Below are 17690 nucleotides of genomic sequence, written 5' to 3' on the forward strand. Positions count from 1 at the left end.
ACATAAAATTTGCAAAATAATTTGAAGCCATGGGAGGGGGGGAACCAGTTTTCCCCAGGGGGGGGGGGAATGTCATTTTGGGGACAATTGAAATATATGCACTACTCATTTTCTAACTGATTTTACTGCACTGACCGCAAATATATATATATAATTTACAACTTCCTTAGCATATACTATTGTACTAGTTGAAAATGTAGAAGTTTATTCCGCCCTCCTTCAAATGCTTCAGAGGGTCTGGGAAATTCCTGGAGATTTGGGGGAAGAGCCTGTGGAAGGTGGAGTTTGGGGAAGAGAGGGAACTCCACGGGATATAATGACAAATAGTCCACCTTCTGAAGCTGCCATTTCCTCCAGGGAAGCTGATCTCTGTCATCTGGAGATCACTGACAATTCTGGGAGAATTCTATGTGTAGTTATTCTTTCAGAACACAAACATCTCCATTTATTCTGAAGTACAATTCTGCCCACCCCCCATTACAACGAATGTTGTTCTTCCACTTTTGTGTCAGGAGGGAACACTCTCACTCTCACACACCTTTATTGGCATAAAGCATGTTGTTCAAATGGTGGTGGAAAGTGCCAGTCACAACCGCAGGGTTTTCAAGCCAAGAGACGTTCAAAGGTGGTTTGCCATGGCCTTCCTCCACATCATACCCCTTGTATTCCTTGGTGGTCTCCCATCCAAATACTAGCCATGGCCGACCCTGCGTAGCTTCTGAGATCTGAGGAGATTGGGCTAGCCTGGGCCGTCCACGTCAGGGCTTCTGTTCAACTACACTGTCTGTTTTTCTTCCTGAGTTTACTCTGGGTTCTATCCAAGACCAAACCTTTGACCTGTGCTGTGATTCTGTCCCCCTCAAAAGACTACATTTCTTTGGTGCCTAGTGAAATGGTGCCTCTTTCCTAGGGTTATCAACCTCCAGGTGGTGGTCAGAGATCTCCTGCTATTACAAGTTATCTCCATGTGACAGAGATCAGTTCCCCGAAGAAGATGGCTGCTTTGGAAGGCGACGTGTAGGGCATTATACCCCACTGAAGTCCCTCCCCTCCCCAAACCCAACCCTTTTCAGCCCCCCCCCCAAAAAACCTCCAGATATTTCCCAACCCAGAGCTGGCCAACCCTACTCTCTTCCTATGCATTCAGGGGGAAATATTCTCAAGCATTTGCAAACGTGAGATGGGGTGTTTGCAAGTAGCTCTGCTCCCTAAAAGGATCCTGGAAATTGGAAGTGTGGGATGTGTGGGGGGTGTATGTCTGTTTTTGTCTTAGTGGAGGACAGAATCTGCACTAGCTGATCTCAGGGTTCCAGAGAAGAGGAAATTACTGCTCATCCTTTCAAGTCCCATGTGTTAGCCCCGTGTATCATTTCATGGCCTGTACTGAAAGGCTTTCCAAAGAACATGAGGCTGCCTCTCTGCTTCCCTCTTTCAGTGAGAAGGCAGCAATAGCAGCAGAAGTCAAGTGACTCCCTTCGTAATCTCTCTCCAGGCATCAGTAGCAACGTCATGGGCTGCTGTGTCCCAGCTGCAAAAAATTACTAGTCCCGGTCTGATGCTGATGCAGTCTGAGAAAAGAGACCCTCTGTAATCTAAAATTAGCTTTTCAGAGTTGTGAGTTTCTGGGGAGGAAGGAAGAGCTGGTTTTACACAGACTATACCAGAAGGTGTGAGTTCTTGTGCGTCAAACGGCAGCAGGAACTGGTGAGTGCGACTGCCCGAGAAGTCACATGGAACAAGTAAGTGGGGGATATGAGGACAAGAAATGCTTTGAAATAACAGGCGAAGCCAGATTCTGCTGCGGTCTACTGAAAATATTAGATTTACAGGGCAAACCTAATCAGAGTTCTACCCTTCTAAATACATTCAAGTCAAAGTTTGTGTCCTTGTTTGGGTTAGGGCTATGTTGAGTACCTTAAACTGGGCACGAATGGCTTACATACTTTCCATTGAGTATTTCGTTGCCACAGAGCTATAAGATATTTTACCTCAGGTTTGTAGCCTATCTTGGTGGGGCAGGCTGGTTCACATAATGAAATGGCAAATCAGCCATTTTTCATGTCACTTACTCACTTCTATAACCCCTTTTCCTTGCTCAGGCATCTGAAAATTGTTAGCATCAGAAGTGTAAGTTGATAAGAACAGGTTGTCTATACCTAGTTGGTATATTTTTACCCTGCCTTTTCTCCAGGGGGCTCAGGGTGGTGCACTATACGTGGTCCTTCCTTCCTTCCTTCCTTCCTTCCTTCCTTCCTTCCTTCCTTCCTTCCTTCCTTTTATCGTCATAGCAACAAAATAGGCTCTGCTCTTATGGCCCAAGGTCATCAAGCAAGTTTCATGGGGGGATTGTGTAAGGAGAATAGACATTCATGACGGACAAGTCCATCTGTGGCTCATAGCCATAGTGGTGACAGGGAACCGCCATGTTTGGAGGAAGTCAGCCTCTGAATAACAGTGTTGGGAGGCAACATCAGAGGAACATTTTGGCTACCCATGCCCTGCTCCTTGACCTCTAGGGAAACTGGTTGGCCACTGGGTGAAACAGTTTCAGGTGGGTAGCCATGTCATTCTGAAGTAGAAGAGCAAGTCCAGTAGCACCTTAAAGACCCACCAGCAGCGTTCCCTCTAAACTGAGTTAGTGTGAGCCAGCTCACAACTTTTTAGCCTCCAGCTCACACCTTTTTGTCTTCGCTCAGGAAGGAGGGCTCCACAGCAAACTAATTTATGGGGTCGCCAAATGGCTTGGTCACAACTTTAATGCCAGCAGCTCACAAAGTAGGATTTTTGCTCACAAGACTCCACAGCTTAGAGGGAGCATTGCCCACCAGATATCCAGGGTATACGTTTTCGAGACTCAAGGGCATGAGCACACGCACAATTAGCCACGCCATAGGCGCGAATGCCAGGCAGATTTAAAGGGCGCGATCAGACAACAACATCTGGGAAGCACCCCGCACCCATCGGCAGCCCATTCTGCTCCGCCGCAGAAGCAGAGTAAAAAGACACCGGGGAAAGTCTGGTAGCAAATGGGTTGCGACGTGCCATGGACGGACTTTCCCCTGTCTGATCGCTCCAGCGTGCTCTCATGGCGTCGGGATGGTCTGATCAGGCCATCCTGGCTCCGTGCCGTTGGCTTTTCCCCCTCTCAGTATGCACATCATCGCACACTCCATAGGGAGCCCTCAGTGCTGAGATGTGATTCATCAATTCCCGATTTAAGCACATCGAGAACAAATGGGGGGGAGGGAAACCCGACTCACCCATGGTTGCACCTGATCACGCAGTGGCGGGCTGCCCCTGCAGCTTCAAAGGACTGTGTGATCGAGCAACTGTGGGTCTTATTCCTCCAGAGGGAATAGCCTCGCTACCCCCTCCCCCAGTTTATCTCACACGTGTGACCACACCCCAAAACTCCTTTCATCTTTGACACTTGAAAGCTTAGACCCTGGAAATCTTGGTGGTCTTTAAGGCACTATCAGACTCAAATGTTGTGTGAAACAGGAGGCCGGACGAGAAGGGCCACTGGTTTAGATTTAGAAGGGCTCTAATCACAGTCTTTAGACAGAATGTGGGTCTGAATCCAAATCCTCCAGAGCTTAATTTGGCTCTCTAACCGTTATACCACACTGGCTGTATAACAAAAAGAAGCAACCAATAAATATTCGAAATAAGTGAATAGACAAAAATATAAACTTCAAAGATCTTTTAGAATGCTTTGGGGTATTTAGTGGCATTCTTTATCCACTCCTTGACTGGGGAGAAAAATCTCTTTGGGGAACTATCTAGGGCCCACATGAATGCTAGTAGGAAAGGAGCCCTGGGAAAACTACTTTGTCCCCACCCACTCCAAAGGAATGATCAAATTAATTTTTTGTGGGTACAGCCTTCCCAGGCAGTGCCAAGATTTTTACTTTTCTCTCCTGGTTCTCTTTCTTTCTTTCTTTCTTTCTTTCTTTCTTTCCTTCCTTCCTTCCTTCCTTCCTTCCTTCCTTCCTTCCTTCCTTCCTTCCTTCCTTCCTTCCTGCCGACCGACTGCTTTTACCTTGTTGTCAGCCAAGGCCCTGATTTTATTCTTGCGCAGCTCCTGGATCATTATAATAAGCCCTTTTAGTAAATAATAAGCAGTGGCAACAGAGGACAGGCGGTGTCTTTGGCATCTTCAGCGGGCTTTCTGCTGTGTTTGAGCAAGACTTCTAGGAAGTTGACAAAGTGACAGATGTGTTGCTTCAGTGCTTTGAGAACACAACAGCCATTTGTTAGAAAAGAGTATGAGCTTTTCCATGTGGAATGTAAACTTCATGGGGCGGTTAACCATAAGTTGCTGTGTTTTCCAAGATTTCCTGATACACACATTGCAGATGTTGATTTCAGAGCTCAGGAGTTAAGAGGTTTGAGTTATTTATTTCATTTACACTCTGCTTTTCCTCTCCAATGGGGATTCAAAGGGGCTGACATTATTTTTCTTTCCTCACAACAAATTCTGTGAGGTAAGTTAGACTGAGAGTGTGTGACTGGCCCAAGGTCACCAGGCAAGCTGCCATGCCACCAGTGGGGATTCGAACCCATGTCTTCCCAGATCCTAGTCTGATCCTCTAGCCCAGAGGTTCCCAAACTTATTTGGTCTACTGCCCCCTTTTCAGGAAAAAAATTACTCAGCGCCCCCCTGGACATCTAGCTTCAAGAAGTGGACAAAAAGATGCAGTTTGTGGATCTGCACCTGGATCGTTCCAGCCCACCTGGATCGTTCCAGCGCCGCTGAGGGGGCAGTATTGCCCACTTTGGGAACCAGTGCTCTAGCCACTATACCACACTGGTTGTCCTTGTGAATTGTGTAGTTCCCTTTCTCAGGAATTTTGTCTCCTGAAGTGTGAGAATTTTTGATCTATTTCCACACAGAAAAGCAGTCCATATTCTCTGGCACCAGTTCCTGGTAAGCTGCTGTCCTGATTTTGAGAAGGTCTTGTTTTCTTCTTTGTTCTGCAATGTCAAGGGAAATAGCATTCTGCCCTTCCTTAGTAACAGTTCTCTCCCACTCCTGTCTGCGGGGTGGATTTTGTCTGCTGGTGAAAAAGGAGGCACTAAGGAAGGATCCCCTTTGACCAAAAAGGCTGGGCTGGGGACCGTGGGAGCGGCACAAACAAAAGCCACATCTGTCTGTAGTCAGGAGGGGAACTGGGTGAGATGGAGAGAAAAAGCTGCCTGGATCCACCCAGCTGTTTAAAGCCTTGGGTATTAACCTCTGCCAACTGAATGTAACACTTCACACCTCTGAATAAGGAATCCCATAATGAATCTGTTACACTGCACTCCTAAACAGACGTGCCAGTGAAGTCAGTAGGTTCAGGAAGCTGTAGCTCTGCTTAAGATTCCATTCTTGGTTTTGAACCATTCTTGGTTTTGCTATTTTTGGCTGGAGAAGATAGGCATGGCTACAGCCTAAGGTTGCCAGGTCCCCCCTGGCCACCACCAGGGGATGGGGGGGGGGTAGGATTGCCAGATCCAGGTTGGGAAACTCCTGGGGATTTGGGGGTGGAGCCTGAGGTGGACAGGGGCCTTGGTGGGGTACCACAGAGCCCACTCTCCAAAGCATCCATTCTTTCCAGGGGAACTGATCTCTGTAGTCTGGAGATGAGTTGTAATTCCGGGGGATCTCCAGGTTCTACCTGGAGGCTGTCATCCCTCCTATGACCCTTGTGGAATTTTAAGATGTTGTTAGTCTTGAGTTGTCAGAGTTGCAGTTCCTCATATTTCTCTCCTTCCACTTCTACATATCATCTATATATCTATTTCTTTAGTGTGGGCAGATCTGCAGATGCCTAAATCTGCAGATCGGGCCCACACTGAGAGAAGGGAGATTTTTCTCCAAACTTGTGAGAACCCCCAGGTTTGTAGAAAAATCTAAAAGCAATAAAAAGTACATTGGGAGGGGTTAAATCCCCCAAAACATAAACATTTCCTGCACAGGCGCACAGCGGTTACCTAAAGAGGACCCTGCCATGGCTCCCGGGGCCCTGCCACTGCTGCAAGAGCTCCAGAGGACCCTGCCTGCTGCCAGGGCCCTTCCACTGCTGAGGAGAGGAAGCGGGTGGGTGGCTGGGAGAGCTGCTGCTGGGAGAAAGCCTTAAAAGCTGAGCCAGCAGCTACAGAGACAGGGATGGGAATAGCTTCCTACCCCACTCACACCCCTCTACAGTCACCGGCACAGCTGTCCTTTTCAAACTCCCCCCCCCCTTCTAACCGGTCAGCCTGCAGATGAAGAGATCAAGGTAAGGAGACCGGAGGGGAAGAAAAGGCAGAGGGGGGAATATTGACAGAGAAGGGTTGGTGGGAAGGGAGGGGGGTAAATTGTCAGAGAAGGGGAGAGGGAGAAAAATGGAGGGGAGATTGAAAGAGAAAGGGGTGGGTAAGATTGTCAGGGAGGGGGAGAAAGAAGGGGTGGATGATTATTTGAGAAGTGGGGAAAGAAAGGGAGTAAAGGTGGGGGGAATAGGATGCACTCTCCCTGCAAGTTTCTTGTGAGTTCCCACTTGTATGTCGTAATAGCCAAATCTGCCAGATCTGATGCTACTTAAATCCAGTTATTGGAAACCATGAATGGACAAGAAAGATCTTTATACAAACCTGAAAAAAAAGTCTCAGGTTTGCAGGGTTGTTGTGAGGATAAAAAAGAAGAATTATGTAAGAAGCTTGGGACCCCACTGTGGAGAAAGGTGGGGTATAAATGAAGTAAATAAATATAGCTGAAAATGAGAGGCAGATAGAAGGTAAGTTGGTGAATGTCTGAGAAGAAGAGAATGAGGCAGGAAAAGGGAAGAGGATATAGGGGTTGCCAGGATTGGGAAAGGGGAAATGATGTGGGGAGGGGAATATAGAGGAAAGTGATGTGCCTTCCCTCAACAAGTCTTTGAGGTTTCCCTACCATGCAAGTGGGCTGGACCCAGCAGCCAGCTCCAAACAACTGTCCATAGTTTTCCTAGGTAGAGTCTGCTTTGGTGGGAGCTGAAGACAGAGGAGCATATAAATGTAGATTGGCTGTTGGGTGGGAAAGAGAGTACAAAGAAGCAGGAAAAGGGGGGAGGCTGTGGGGACTGCCAGGAAACAGGAAATAGTGTGGGAAGGAGAAATCAGATGCCACCCCGTAAGTCCCTGTGGGTTGCCTCTTGTTCTTTCCTACGCCTGCTCTGTGCTGCCTTCACTTGCTTTGCACCAGCCTGGCCGGCAGAGATTCAAAAGCTAGGATCAACAAATCCAGAGAAATATTATGTTCCTCTCTGATGTTATCTGTCATTTGGAATGATCCTCACCAGTTGCTGCATGTGGAATCTCAGGCTTCACACTGCACAACATCTGCCAGCTTCCAGCAGTCCAATTCAAGTAGGGGCCGGGTGCGTTATCACAGGAGGCACATGGTGAATGTTAATACACCATGCCGTAAGCAGCTGTCTTTGCTGGATGCTACAACTGGCAATGTTTGTTTTCGGGTTGCCAAGCACCGGGTGGTGACTGGAGATCTCCTGGAATTACAGCTGTCTCCAGATTACAGACATCAGTTCCCCTGGAGAAAATGGGTGCTCTGGAGGAGGGAGGACTCGACGGCCTGATACCCTGTTGAGGTCCCTTCCCTCCCTTGGCTCCACTCCCAAATCCCCAGGGGTTTCCCAAATCAGAGTTGGCAACTCCAGCTTTGTTTGGAAGACTCAACACATTAACATCAAAGCATGATGTCAGCCAAAAGCTGTAACACCCTCTCTGTCTTTGAGTCACTGCAATGCAGGCTTGTGTAGAATCCAGGATACAGCAGAAGAAGAAAAATCTGTCAACACTTTGTTGGAGGCACTCTGGCAGTGATCCTAGGTTAAGACTCAGGGAGTATCTACGTATCTTCTTCATGGGATCTGAAAACAACAGCACCAGAGATGTGCGAATGTTTACTATTTTCTCAAAAGGATAGAGTCTTCTCTGGACAAGTTACCCTCTTTTTAAGTCCAGGTGGTTTGTGCTGTTCAGATGGGGATGACCGCCAGGGCTTTATCTCTGCTAAATATGGGAAATGCATTTGGGGAGGGGAGAGCCGTCTTTTAATCTTATTTATTTATATTTATTTATTATTAAATTTATACCCCGCCCTTCCCCGTGGGGCTCAGGGCGGCCTACATGGCAAGAAAAAAACTTGCTAATAAAACATCAATACTTTAGTACAGTTAAAAACATAATATACAATTTAAAAGTGCTCAAAACTACACATTATTCATTCCGGATGAACGACACATTATTCATTCATGCCGTTACCACTCCTAAATGACCAGAAACCCGTTTCTTCTCACCAGTTCTTTCCTGTTGTGTGTGATTTCACGCAAAAGCTGTTTGCCTGGGGAGATTTCTAGGCCCCTCTGGGGACTGGAATGAGGCTATCCCTAACTAAGATCCTTCCTAAAAAGGGACATTTGCACCATTTTCCTGTGTGGGAGGGAATCCCGGTAGCTTCCCTGAAAGCTGGTGACTCATTTGAACTGGAAAGTCATCACTGAAATGTACCATTGGCTGAGTCTGCAATACTTTTCTTCCTTCTATTATTCGCTCTTTTCTTTTCCACTTTGGTCATACAGCAGCCAAAGACAACAGCCCTCATCAGCGTGTGAATGAAAGTCCGATGGAACCTCTGCAAACCTTGCCAGTCTGGAGCTCTTTTCTAGCCAAGATGCCATTTTACGGATGTCTCTATCCAATGAACTTCTTTGTGGGCCCAAAGAGGGATCTGCCGAAAATACTTCTGTGTTTCTTGACGCTACTTGTGGATCATTTGGGATATGGAGCTGATGCATCCTTGAGGAACCGGGCTCTTGCGCGCATGAGGAGTTCACGTTTAATTGATGGGTATGTGGATTTTTTTATTTTTAAGTATGGTATGGCAACCCTGGACTCAGGTGGGCCAGATTCTATATATTCTTGTTCAGGTACAATGTACTGTTTTGTTTTTCTTGACTGCAGTCACACACAGACTAAATAATCCACTTTCAATCCACTTTCAGTGCACTTTCCGACTGGATCTTACTGTGTGAACTGGCAAAATCCAGTTGGAAAGTGCGCTAAAAGTGGATTATTTCGTCTGTGTGTGAGCGTGCGCGGAGGGAGGGGAAGAAATCGCATTAATAAATAAATGCTAATTGTAAATGTTGCTGATTGTTGCTGGACATTTCCTCTCCCCTCCATCCAGAAGACACTTAGGGTGCGTTCAGACGGGGCGTTTCAGCCGGCATAAACGCGATTACACTTACCTCCTGTCTGCGGAGCCCATCGCTGTATGCCCGTTCACACACAGCGGGCGTTGGCGGTTTGTTTGGTTTTTTAAACTCAGTTTGCGCATGCGCATAGACAGCCATCCACAGAATGGCAATCTTCGCGCATGCACAAAACCCCCCGTCCCCAAAAGCATGCCCTGAAGAGAGGATTTACCTTTAAAGTTTAAAGAGCAAACTGGCCTCCCTGAGGTCCCGGACTCCTCTAAAACGTTAAACTAAGGACCTTTTCTTTTTTAAAAAAACAAATGCCGGGGCAAAGCTTCGCCCAAGCGCATATCGCCGACCTAAAAAAAAATGGCGGGCGAAAATCGGAAGCCTTGGGCTTCCGAACGGAAGTGGCTCTACAACGGTGGAGAGCGATCAGACGGGGGGTAAAGCAGTTACAACCGTTGCACTCAGGATACCACCACTTGGGGACCTAGTGGCAGAATACACCGGTTTAAAGCTCTTTGCAACGGTTAGGGACGGAAGGCAGATGTTCGCCATGTGAACACCGGTAAGTACACGGATTCCAACTGGCACCTATACCGTTGCAAATGCCCCATCTGAACACACCCTTAATGTTGTGTACACAGGGAAGTGGGGTTGCCACGTACCTCCTGGCAACTGGCGGGTGATGGAGGGGTGACTTACCAGGAGTCCCAGCAACATCCCTGGCAACATGGATATGTTACTTCCAGCATGTGCTGGAAGCAATGTCATCACACTGTGATGTTGCCACAATGCTCTGGTATTTGGGCAAAAGCTCTATGGTAAAAATGGCTTCAACCATCGTCACCTGGACAGCTCCGATGGGATGACATCTATTTCGGTTCACTCCAGAAGTGATGTCGCCATGTTGCTGGCGACGTAGCCTAGGCCTGCCTCCCTCTCCTGGTAAGTCCCCCTGCCAGCAAGCAACCCTCCAGGGAAGTCCCTCCTAGGGATGGTTCTTTTTACAAGAATTACAGGCCTGGCTATTATTGCCATCTTACCCCAGCAGCTTATGGGTGCCCCACCTTTTTGTTTCACCTGTGCTTTCTCCGGCTCTGGCTCTGGCCTGGAACAATTGCCATCGTTTTGGATGGAGGGGAGAGGAAATTTCCCGAGTCTCTGGGGAAATAAAAATCTTCTGATTGCAGCCTTTTCCTGGAAACCAGGTGTCATGCCACGCAATCCTGTTAGGGTTGCCAGCCTCCAGGTGGGACCTGGAGATCTCCCAGAATTACAGCTGATCTCCAGATGTTAGAGATCAGTTCCCCTGGAGGAAATGGCTGCTCTGGAGGGTGGACTCTGTGGCATTATATACCAATGAGGTCCCTCCCTCCCTAATCCCTCCTCTCCACAGGCACCACTCCCATATCTCAAGAAATTTCCCAGCCCAGATGGCAACCCTAAGGCCTGTGCAGAGTTACAGAAATCAATGGGCTTCAGGTGTAATTACCCCTAATGCTTTTCTCCAGTCCCTCCCTAGGTCCACATATTCCATGAGTGCTTGCAAGTTCCTTAATGGGAACTCGGCTCCCAGATGCACGGGGTCTGGTTTGGATCAGGACTGTGGCACACGAGAAGAAAGGGCTTTTGCCTCCCCACTGTTTAACAGATCAGAAATGGCCCCGAGGGGTTCACATCTGCCGATAGGGCACACTGCAATGGGGCAAAGAGCACTTTCCCACGGCCATTCCAGCAGGAAACTGGGGCCAAGGGCAGGAGGTTGTCCACCATAGCCACCTGGCAAGCCCTCGGGCAAGCAAAGCTGCAGTACCATGTATTTGATCTGCAGTGATGCTATAAGTGGATAACACAAGCATTGCACCAAAAATCCAGGCCATGAAGGTGATGATGGATGTCAGGACTTCTGAGAAATATGCATGTGTGAACCAGTCCTAAAAGAGAACTTCCCTCAGTCTGTCTTTTTCCTCCTGCCACAGTGAAGCAGCTGAAGGGGATGACCAGGCAAGGAAGGGTTCGAAGACTACCATTCCCATCCTAAAACGAGTCACACCCAAGTCCATTGAATTCAATGAGCATAGAATGATGTAACACTGCTTAGTATGCCACCGTATAACATCTTTTGCTCTTTTTATGTGGGAATTATTTCTAGTAGTTAGCAGAGTACTCAGGGCTTACAGCGCAACAGAGCCCATCTGGATTGTGTGTGCTGCAGGAACAATTTTACACAGAGCCTTTTTATCTTTGTTAAACTAATGAGTACTTTACTATATGGAACTCTATTCTAGGCAGGATTGGGGAGAGATAGGATTCTAATCTAGTCTAACTAACTAGGTGGATAGAGATGCAGGAAAGTACGTCCTGCTCTCATGGTGCCAAAATGGAGAAACCTGGCATTGTGTGCAGAGAGAGAGTGTGTGAGGCTGGAATGAAGGAAGTTTCCCTAAGAGTAGGAATCTATACACCAAAGGGATAGTATCAGAGAGTGAAAGAAAAGATAGTCAGTGTCCTGGACTCTCTCTCTCTGACTCTCTTATAGACCTCCTTTGTAGGCTGAGGCTAAGAAACAGTGCAAAGTCCTTCACTTCCAACATTTTTGCCATTTTAGACACAATGACCTGCCCCTGAAGCTGAGATGGTTCTATCAAAACAAGCTGAGTAAAATTGACCTAAGGACACTCAACACCACAGCCACAAATATCGAGAAACTCACCACTGGCCATGTTGGTGCTCAGGCAGGTATCCCTTATATCCTTGTCTGTGTTGTATGAGTCATGCATTACAAAATCCATGTGTCCCCATGCACAGACTGTTCACAGACGTGGTCCAGGAGGAAGTTCCATGTGTGAAACCTAATAGGTTTGTGGGGGCCCAATTCAGATCAAGACTGTGGCACTGCGGGGAGAGGGTGTTTAACACACACACACACACACCATGTTGACATTCTGACCACAAAATTGCTGTTTTGCCCCCATGTAGGTAAAAGCGGTGTGGCCCAGTTAATTTTTGTGTTTTGGGATCAAGCAAATATTCCTTTACCATATCTAAAAACACACAGACACAGCTCTCCAGAGTGGCAAATGCATTGTCGGTCTGGATATAAACCACTTACTACATAGTCAATGAACACGTGAAGTTAGCCTTCTACTGAGTCAGACAACCTGGTCTATCTAGATCACATCACCTCCTCCCTCATCCTTTTAACTAGAGATGCCAGGGGTTGAACCCAGGACTGCCTCCATGCAAAGGAGATGCTCTACTACTGAGCCATGATTAGTGTTCCCTCTAAGCTGCGTTAGTGTGAGCTAGCTCACAGCATTTTAGCCTCCAACTCACACATTTTTGTCTGCGCTCAGGAAGGATGGCTCCAGAGCAAACTAATCTATGCAGTAGCCAAATCGCTCGCTCACAGCTTTAATGCCAGTAGCTCACAAAGTAGAATTTTTGCTCACAAGACTCCACAGCTTAGAGGAAGCATTGGCCATGATCCCTCCACATTGGGAGACTTTGGGGCCCATGGCCTCAGGAAGTACAGCCCCAGTCTTCACCTCACCACCCAGGCACTGAAGAATGTTTTGCATTGTACATTTTACTAGTGAAGAAAGGACCACTGGCTAGTGGAACTGTCAGGGTTGCTCCTGACTTTAGCCTCCTGCCCTTTGAGATTCCATTCTCGGGAGTCATAGAGAGCCAGGAAGGTACCACTGGGTTCCTCCACCAGGGCTTGGGACAGCTGTCTGCTCCACCATCGCTACAATACCTGTTTGGCACTGAGTAGCTCAAAGCAGCTCATTGAACAGCTGTGCATCTGTTCTCTCTGCTCGCAGCCTTACCCAGGTTTCTTCACTTCCTGCTGCACTCTCTCCAGCTTATGTAGCAGCTGAGAGCTACCACTGTCCTAGCAACAATAGTCCTGCATAATTTCTGGCCTGTCTGTGTTGCCCAGCCCATTGATTTGCAGACATTCAAGCAGTCCTCTGGAAAACACTATGAAAAGGATACACAGGGTAATGTTCGCTGGAAAACAAAAACCATTCTGCAAACGGCTTGCCAAATAAGGTATCCAACCTCTTTTTATGTAATTGCTTCTTTCTGTAAGAAAATTATTATACAATTTTATATTATCAAGCCATCATGTAACAATTGAACAATAGCAATGTAACAATGCAACGCACCATGCAGAAAGCCAACCAAAATAAAGTCCAAATTCAAAAGGAATTTATAGAAGAACGTGCCCTCCACTTCTGACTCCAGCTTTCATCTACTCGGCCAAGGGGAACAGGTGCCCAATTGCGCCTCATTTTGACGAAGCTTTTATCAAAGCCAAAACGTCTTCACACACACAGCAGTTCCTCATAAAGCACGATGCATTTACTGAAAACGATATATCAATTAGTGAACTTCACACAATGTCACAAAGTGATTTAAATTCAAATTTAAACTCCCGTGTTTTGTTTGAAAATTGTCTTCTATGCCAATACTACTGTTGCTTTAAATTTTGCTGTCAGATGTCAAGTTAATTCCACGCTGCTGTCTCCATTTAGGCTAAGCTTTATTTATTAGTCAACGTTTGTACCTGTATATGCATATTGTTGCCAGAGGTCATAATATTGAAAGGACTATGTCCTACGGAAAAGTTTTAATGGCTTTATATGTTCCATGAAGATATTCAGGTAATAATTGGTAAGTCCAATTATCCTGCTGTTAGGAACTTCGTGGTTTGTGACATTGCGTGAAGTTCACTAATAGATATATCATTTTCAGCAAATGTATCATGCCTTATGTGGAATGTATGTGTGACGAGGTTTTGGCTTTGATTAAGGCTTCACTGAAACAAGGAGCAACTGGGCACCTGCTCCCGTTGGCTGAGTAGCTGAAAGCTGAAGTCAGAAGCAGAGGGCACATTCTTCTATGAATTCCTCTTGAATTGGATGTTAACTATTTTGGGCCCCGGTCACACGGGTCGGATATTGCGGGGGGGAGGCGTGGCTAATTGCCCCAGCAAAGTTTGATCCGCGATTACGTGATCAGACGCGCCGGCAGCACACCACGGGTCCTTCCCTTGGCGCCGGCGGGTAAACGAGGGTGGCGATCACACGATGATCCTGCAGCACGGCAAAGAAGCAGCGCGGTGCGATCACACCAGCAATGGCTAGGCGCCGCTGCCGTGACAAACGAGGTCATTTGTTGTTGTTTTTAAGCCGAAACGGCACTTTCACTTTCCTCTTTGTGCGCATGCGCCGTTGGGTGCTTGTGCGCATCTTGTGGAGACTTGGGGGGGGAACCTGTTTGCGAAGGGACATGGGCGGGCGCCGGATGCCACCTCCGGAAACGCGATCAGACGCCAGCCCTTGCCCCGCGGTTTCTGGAAACTAGTACCTCGAAGGTACTAGTTTTTAACTCCACATCTTCGGCGGGAAGCCTCGGGTTCACCACGGGAGCTCTACGCTTCCAAGATGTTGCGGTGTGATCACGCCCGGAAAATCCGCCTATCTTCCGTCTCTGTAGCGTGGCTAATGCTCCATGTGACCGCAGTCTTGATTGGCTTTCTGTAAGGTGTGTTGCATTGTTGCATTGTTATTGTTCAATTGTTACATGGTGGCTTAATAATATAAAATTGTATAATGTTTTTTTACAAAAAGAAGGAATTATTATATAAAAACAGGTTGGATATCTTATTTGGCAAGCCATTTGCAGAGTGGCAGTCCTCTGGTGGCACAACTCTCAAGAATAATTCTCCATATCTGCCTCTTTGGCAGAGGGAGATATATAGGTATAGAAGTAGGTATGAAATGCAAATTTTAAAAAGATACATCTTGTCAATCTTTCAGTTTTGGTCAGTGTATATTCTCTGCAGCGCTCAGAACAAAGATGCTGTGCGCCTGACGCTGGAGCAGATTGATGTTGTCAAGCGGATGTGTGAATCCTATGAGGAATTTGAGATGGTGACAACTACTCATGGTAAAGCGACCTCTGTCCTAACAGGGAAACATCAGGGGGAAATATGAGAGATCAGGAAGTTCACCATTGCTCCTCTGCTGTTGGTTTGCCCCAGTTCATTTCTCCCAGCTATTCTTTTTGGTAGATGGATCATGTGGGCATCCCCAGCCAGTCAGCAAACAGGTTATTGCATAGATCCAAGTTATTGCATAGATCCAAGTAGTCAGTCGTGCTGGTCTGAAGCAGTAGAACAAATTCAGAGTCCCGTGGCACCTTTAAAACCAACAACAGTTTATTCAAGGTATGAGCTTTCATGTGCAAAGCATACTATTTGAAAAAGTGTGGTTTACACATGAAAGCTCTCACCTTGAATAAACCTTTGCTGGTCTTAAAGGTGCCACAGGACTCTAAGGTTATTGCATACATGATTGAATTTGTCTGCCTAATGATGTGACCGAGGACAAATAGAATCTAATGAGAGTGGAGGGCAATGCTTCATGAATAGATCACGTGGGCAATCCCAGCCAATCAGAAAATGGGATGGCATCACACCGTTAAAATAGCCAATTAAGTCTGGGTGTATGATAATATCAGATAAACCGAAGAGGTGAAATGAGAACAACATAAAGTAATAAAGTACTTCCATGGTTATTGCAGAAAAAATAATTGAAATACCAAGACTTTTTTTTTACATTACTATAACATTTTGGAAAAAAGATTAAGTAAACTCAGTTCAGCCCTCGTGTTTATTCACTCATTTGTTTGTTTACCAAACTTATATGCCACCTTTGGTTCATAAAATTACACATAAAATAAATTTAATATCAATAATTTTGCCTTGATTGTTTTAGCACAACAGCCTCAACAACAGTACGGCAATATTACAGGAGAAAAAAAGGCCATTTCCCAAATGTATGACCGAACAAAGCCATCTTTGCTAATTTATGGAACTCTGTCAGGAAGGGGGGGGAGCAAACATGTTTGGAAGAGCATTCCAGAGTTCCAGGCTGTAACAGAAACCAGTTGTCTTTCTGTGAAAGTTGGAATGTGAAGCAGGGCCTTATGGGCTGGTCTTAGATTTTGGGGGATTTTATCTTGAGATAATCCAGACCCAGAACATTTGATGTTTTAGAGGTTAGGCTGAGAGTGTGTGACTGTTCCAAGGTCCCCCAGCAAGCCTCCTTGGCAGAGTATGGATTCGAACTTGGGTCTCCCAGATCCTAGTTTGACACTCCAGCCAATACACCACATTATATCTTTACTCTGCTCAGTTCCTCTGTATTCCATCAATCAAACTTTGTTGCTATAGCCAAAGGCCATTGCAAAATTTTCTCTGTGTAACTGTCTCCTTTTAACTTTAACTTTGCTTTTAAAATCCAGGCATTGAAAACATTCCAAAAAATAAGATTGCATGCTTGATCGGCATCGAAGGGGGTCACGCCATTGACAACAGTCTTGCGGCTCTGCGGATGTATTACGACCTGGGCGTTCGGTACATGGGGCTGACACACACCTGCAACACACCCTGGTAACCCACAAACAAGTGTCCCTTTTCCCCTTCAAAAGATGGCATCTTGCCATTGGCCAGGACTGATTAATAGTCCTGTGATATATTTCTACTAGGAAGAAGGCCCGTTGCGGAGACAAATGCAATGAGCTCTAGCTGGGCCACCGCCTGCCAGCCCGCCCCTCGGGAGAAGAAGAGGCGGGGGCGGCCACATCCGGTGGGCCCAGCAGCGGGTAGAGCACAGCTGCTCCACCGGCACTTGTGTCCCAGCTCCCACCGCCAGGGTCAGAGAGGAGGAGGGTCTGGGCATGGCAGCGGGCCCGCATCAGGATGGCCTGTCAGTGTGGTGGCGGCGGAACGCAGCGCGGAGTGGCGTCAGAGCCACCTCAGCTGCCCCAGACGACGACAAATGTGTGTGGGCTCTTGCACCTCTTCTCCGCCTCTCCCAGTGAACCTGCTTACCCTCCGTCCAGCGGAGCGCCCATCCCTTTGGCCGGCTCAGAGCACAGTGAGCCAGAGACGCCACCGGCCAGCTCGCCACCTCTGTGGGCGGGACGGAGGCAAGGGAGCTAGCCAATGCAGCCAGGAATCCTTCAGAGTGGCAGGTGCGAGAGCGAAAGGCTGCTGGAGCATGTTCAGGAGGGTCAACAAAACTCTTTTATGTTAAGGAGAGATCCTGTGGGTCTGCCTGAAATGGTGGGAGGGAGTAGATGGAACTAGCATGGAGGGGCAGGTGGACAACTGAGGCCCAACAACACAGAAGACGTGCAGTTGATCCTTTGTTCAGTTCACAAGTTGCCAGGATTTGGATGTCTGTTACAGAGGGGAAATTAGTGTGTCTGTCAATTGGCTGCCTGGAGATCTCTAAACTGTTCAGGGTGGGAAGCACTTGAACTAGCAACTTATTTCACCAGCTGTTTTTCACAACACCTGGAGCTCGGGGCTCAGACAGACATATACTTTATGAAATGCAACTTGCAGTCTTGCATAGCCTCAGTTTGTCACAGGGTTGT

The 17690-nt window shown here is 47.1% G+C and overlaps 1 protein-coding gene across 1 annotated transcript in view; it reads left to right on the forward strand.

Annotated features, from left to right (window-relative positions):
* The first annotated feature begins 1562 nt into the window (after positions 1 to 1562).
* The window catches only part of LOC107105790 (dipeptidase 2-like), a 32656-nt gene continuing 16528 nt past the window's right edge, over positions 1563 to 17690 (forward strand). The window contains exons 1-5 of the mRNA XM_015405816.1: positions 1563 to 1739; positions 8607 to 8874; positions 11839 to 11965; positions 15062 to 15191; positions 16551 to 16698. Coding sequence (XP_015261302.1) covers positions 8651 to 8874; positions 11839 to 11965; positions 15062 to 15191; positions 16551 to 16698 — 629 coding nt within the window. The 5' untranslated portion in view covers positions 1563 to 1739; positions 8607 to 8650. The remainder of the gene's footprint in view (positions 1740 to 8606; positions 8875 to 11838; positions 11966 to 15061; positions 15192 to 16550; positions 16699 to 17690) is intronic.

This window comes from Gekko japonicus, unplaced genomic scaffold (assembly GCF_001447785.1).
Source record: "Gekko japonicus isolate JY-2015 unplaced genomic scaffold, Gekko_japonicus_V1.1 scaffold144, whole genome shotgun sequence".
Lineage (NCBI taxonomy): Eukaryota > Metazoa > Chordata > Lepidosauria > Squamata > Gekkonidae > Gekko > Gekko japonicus.